This window comes from Aythya fuligula, chromosome Z, assembly GCF_009819795.1.
Source record: "Aythya fuligula isolate bAytFul2 chromosome Z, bAytFul2.pri, whole genome shotgun sequence".
Lineage (NCBI taxonomy): Eukaryota > Metazoa > Chordata > Aves > Anseriformes > Anatidae > Aythya > Aythya fuligula.
This window is the reverse complement of record NC_045593.1, coordinates 18,867,631-18,872,875: the sequence shown is the minus strand read 5'-3', so window position 1 is coordinate 18,872,875 and position 5,245 is coordinate 18,867,631. Positions and strand designations below refer to the sequence as shown.

At 40.0% G+C, this 5,245-nt stretch overlaps 1 protein-coding gene across 1 annotated transcript; it reads right to left on the bottom strand.

Moving 5' to 3' along the window:
• Positions 1–722: 722 nt before the first annotated feature.
• Positions 723–5,245, bottom strand: LOC116501210 (granzyme A-like). The gene is made up of 5 exons (XM_032206743.1): positions 5,185–5,245; positions 3,906–4,053; positions 2,683–2,827; positions 1,694–1,966; positions 723–884 (listed from the first exon to the last, which is right to left on the bottom strand). Exons 1-5 carry the CDS (start codon positions 5,243–5,245, stop codon positions 723–725), a joined length of 789 nt encoding a protein of 262 aa, XP_032062634.1.

Here is a 5,245-nt window from a genome sequence, read left to right as displayed (position 1 = left end):
TCCGCCACCATGCGGACCAGGTCATCCACCATCCACATAAATGGACAGCTTCAAACAATAGGTTTTATTGCTGTTTTTTCATTAAATGCAGATTACATGAAGGGATGAAGTATAGAAAAATACATGAAAGTTAGGAAATAGTTCTTATATCCTGCAGTCAGAAGTTCAACTAAACAGTTGCTGAAAATTAATTTTCTGAAATTTGTCAGTCCTCTATACCTATATAATCAGGAGATCTTCTGCCAAATAACTAACAAGTTTTTCAGGTGTCTGGTGTTGTACCTAGCATCTCATTACCACTTAGGATTATTTGCAGAAGTCAAGATAGAGAAGAGAGCAGTATATACTCAATGTGCAGTGAGGACACAAACGGCTGGATGAGATTCTTGCTCAGATGTACTCATCCAGGTAGGGCTCAGTTTGAATATGCAACACAAGGACATTGGAAGCCTGAGTCACAGATAGACTCTATGGCAGTGTAAGCTACAAATGCTGTTCTAGCAGAGTGTTCTGTGTCCTGGTCCTATTAAAAAGACATCTGTCCTGAAAAGAAATGTATGTTATTTCATCTATAAGGACATCAAGCTAGGAAATTCAGCATGGGAATAGCTGCATGGGAATATCATTATTACCAGTAAGATGAAGCTGTTTTAAAAGTATATTTCAAAACTAGATTTTGCTATGCAAGTATGAAGTAGGAATTTGCTTGGTCAAAAGCCAGTCTATAAGTCTCCCCCTATGGTTTTCTTTATCCACTGAACATATTGCTTTGTGAGGCGAGTGTAGACACCAGGAGCACCAATAGCACCACACATATTTTTTTTCCCAAAAGAGGTGATGCCTCTCATCACATTTTTACATATTAAAGGTCCACCTGAATCCCCCTGGAAAAGAAAGGACAAAAATTGTTATTCAGATTTATAAAAGTGAAAAAATCCTTCCCTTACATAAAACTTAGTCCAGCGCCACAGGGGAAATAAAATCATAGACAGTGCTGGTGTTTTCTTTTTCTTGTTTTCTCATTAGAAGATAAGCTTTTAATTTTTCATTAGCAAAAGGAAAACAAAACAACAACAAAAAAGAATTCAATGTGATCTTTCAAGTATGATTTAAATGGAATAAATTTAATCCAGTGCCAATGTATAATGGGTCTTAATGAATGTGAAATGAAAAAAATGGACACTTTCTTCTTGAAAGACACCTTTAAAGATGTCTAGAAATTGCTACTCTTTTTTTTTTTTTTTTTTTGTAGTATTGTTACTTCAGTATTTAATTCTTATTTAATTCTTTTAAAATGTGGTAGTTCTTACAAAGTTTTGCATTTGACTTGGCATCCAGTCATATTTTATTTATTTATTTTTTAGCAAAATCTGTTCCAAAGCCCTCTGGTGTCAGAGAAGCTGTTCCATTGAATTTAGCTGCTTGAGAAAGGGCTTGTAGAGATTTTTCTATCAAAAAACATTTTAATACAGAAAAGAACAGCTATCTGCCTTGCCTGGATTAAAACAACATACGTGATGATGAATTTTTGATTTTAAACTAGAAGAAAAAGCCCTGATAAATTCTCTCAATTTTAGGATCATTCCTCCTTGAGCTGAGGATAGGCAGATTCTATGTCTGTAGAAACTAGTATTTTATTTTATTTTTAATATAACCTATGTGTATATGGGATTATATATGTAAATGTACTTACCCGACATGAGTCCGTTTTGCCTTTCTCAGACCCTGCACATATCATCCTGTCTGTTATAGTAGGCTTGTTCCCATAATATTTTGCACTATTGCAAGTTGCTCTGCTGATAATAGTGACGTTGACTTCCCTCAGGATATCAGAAAAGTCCTTGGATTCATTTGTAACTTTTCCCCATCCTGCTACTCTACAAACAGTTCCTGGCTTGGGATCATCAACTGAGGTAGGCAGGCGAATGGGTTTCACAGCTTTATTAAGTTTTGCTCTTCTATTAAGCTGTGGAAGATAGAGCAAATAGTTTTTATGTCCAACAGAGACTCCTGAAAGTTAGATCTATCCCATTATGGCAATTAATGATTACTGCAACTTGTCTTTCAGATACATCAATTGATTGTGAGGGGATTTATGTAATCAGTGAGGTAATATAGGAATGAAGAAAATGAGTATATATTGTCTTATGAAAACACATTCAATGTCTGCTGAAACATTACATCTGAAAAGACCTTATTTCCTTTCCCTGGCACTCATATCATTGGGGGGTACCTAAGAAGAGAGAATCTGGGCCTGTTTGCCTAGAGCAAAATAACAGCAATAAGTGAAGCTGGCAAAAAAGAGAATCAGAGTTGAGAAATTTTTAATGGAACGGTTTTTAAGTCAGAACATAACGGTTTTTAGACAATTTATTTTTACATTTGAAGCATGCTGCTTTCTGTGAATGAAATTCACATGCTTCTTTATTATTCCATGGAAAAGCCAGGAATTGCAATATGTAGGCCAAGCTGCAGAATTTTTCTGCTTTGAGTATTGGCATGCATTGCAGGAAATGTTGAGTACCTTAGTCCCCATTGCATCCCCAGTTCCCCAGTCAGCTGGATTTGCAGAAACAGTTATCAGAAACTCCTGTGCTTGATTTCCCTTCCTCACAAGAAGGAGGAAACTGGTGCATCATAGGAGATGCATATTCCTTGAGTGACGTGTAAGTAAGTACATACCTGCAGCAGCATAAGGTCATGATCCAAACGATCGGGCCAGTAGCATGGATGGCGAATTAGTTTTGCAATCTTAAAAACCTGTTTTTCTTTTTCTTTTCTTTTTCTTGAATGAGCTCCAAGAACAACTTCATCCTTGCTCTTTTCCCTGAGGAGAAAGACAACATGGTTATTGGGATTCACTTGTTGCAAGTCCATAATTCGTTGCTGATAAATGTGGTGCTGTAAATCTCTTTTCTCATGCCTGAAAAGCAGGAGTAATTCAGAAAAATGTAAAAAATTACGCGGTTTTACAAGTAATTAATGAAAGTGTCTCATTGAATCACAGCTGATGCTATTCTACCTTCAATTTGCCAGAGCAGACAGGGCTCAGGTACTTGACTGGGAACCTATCCCTGTTGTTTCCCTTGGGAGCTGGATGCCTGCAGCTGCCTAATGGGCGAAACCTGTCAGAGCAGGCTGGCCCTCAGATGCCTCTTCCTGCAGCAACCCAAACCCTCAGGACATGGTTGCTCCTGTTCCTGCAGCTGTTAAGGGCTGTGTGACTGTTCACTGAGCATCATTATGTTGATTACATCCTGCATTTTTCTTCAGAGAGATCTCTTTTGGAATCACCATACAGTGGCCATATATTGATACTACTGATTTTGGGCCCTGTGCTGCCTGGGTAGTAGAGATCTCCCTGTCTGGTGGCAGGAGAAATGGATAGGAGCCTCTGATGTCTGCAGAGCCCAGCAATTCACTGCTCCTGGGCAGGCTGCTGACAGAGCCTGTGTGAGGTCTGGCTCAGCAGCAGCTCCAGTGCTCCCAGCAGAGGCAATGGATGGGATGTGAGATTTGAACCTCGCATCTCTCCTGGCAGGGAGAATGCGCTGGGTCAAATAGCCGTGTACGGCATGAGTCAGACAGGAGGGAGCAACGCATCCAGTTAAGCAGAGGTCTCTAAGTGATTCCTGTCATCTGTCTGGAGAATGTTTTGCTCCTTTGTAATTGCATGTTGTCTTTCTGTGCTGCCCAGTGTGTCTTCTGCAGAATAAAATGACAGGAATTTGTTTCTGTTTTCTGAGCAGCTATTTAGACTGGCCAGTCCTCTCGCCAAGTGACTGAGAAAACAGGCATGGGTCTTTCCGCCAGATTTACCACTTCAGTGTTGGTATTCTGTGCTTGCCTGCAGCTAGAAACTCAAAACTACTAAGGACAATCTCCCACTCAGAGCGAAAACTTACAAAGGACAGTGGGCAGCTGTTAACACCCAGTTTGGCTTGATCAAAGCTCCTCCACAGATAACTTCTGTTTCCTCTTTTATGATTAGGGCCATAAACGGTCTTGAGTGTGGTTTTACTTTATCTCCTCCAATTATTTCCACACATAAACCTAAAAATAAAAATAAGCCACAAACACAGAATCACACAGAATTTCTAGGTTGGAAGAGACCTCAAGATCATCGAGTCCGACCTCTGACCTAACGCTAACAGTCCCCACTAAACCATATCCCTAAGCTCTACATCTAAACGTCTTTTGAAGACTTCCAGGGATGGTGACTCCACCACTTCCCTGGGCAGCCTGTTCCAATGTCTAACAACCCTTTCGGTAAAGAAGTTCTTCCTAACATCCAACCTAAAACTCCCCTGGCGCAACTTAAGCCCATTCCCCCTCGTCCTGTCACCAGGCACGTGGGAGAACAGACCAACCCCCACCTCGCTACAGCCTCCTTTAAGGTATCTGTAGAGAGCGATAAGGTCACCCCTGAGCCTCCTCTTCTCCAGGCTGACAATACACACAGCTGGGCTAACAAATACTGACAGACACTGCAGTCTCCTGGAAAATAACATTTTATGTAATCACAGAGTACGCAGACACACAGGTATGTATGTGTGTCACAATGCTGGTCTTCAGGCTAGATTTCTAAGATTGCTCAGCAGTGCTACTTCTGTATGTTTCAGTAGGACCAAAATGAGGTCAGTGCTGTGACAAAAAGAAAACAAACAAAGAAAAACAAAGAAGAACAACCCCAAACCCACCACAACGTTATTGATCTTGCACAGATTTATTTTCCTGATGTTCATGGCAATGGCTAAGTTCTTAGCTGTCATTGTAAGAACCCCAAATCTGACACCAGATAAATGTTGTGCATTATCTGTCCTACACAGACTCTTGGGAACTGGGCTGTATATGGTAAGTAACATCACATGAACGTTTTTGTCAGAAAAGCAGAAAACCAAGCAAATCATATAAGTGCATGCCTGTAGAGAGAAAGATCGAAAAACAATCATGTTAATTTCTCTAAGTTCTTCCAAATAGCTTGTCACCTGTGTAGCTTTAGTTATTACTATCCATTCAGAAATGATTTTGTCTGTATGAAAGCTCAAAGAGATACAGAGAGTTTTATTTTTGTAAGAACCACAATAACAATTGCAACTACTTTCTTTATGCTAATGCACGTTTGCTTAAGTGAAACTGCATGCATCAGCATTTGCCTTCAAAAACGTCTAAGTTTGTACTTACCTCCAGGAATTACTAGGAGGATGACAGCAGCAGAGGTCGACAAGGTAAAGAAAGCTCCCAT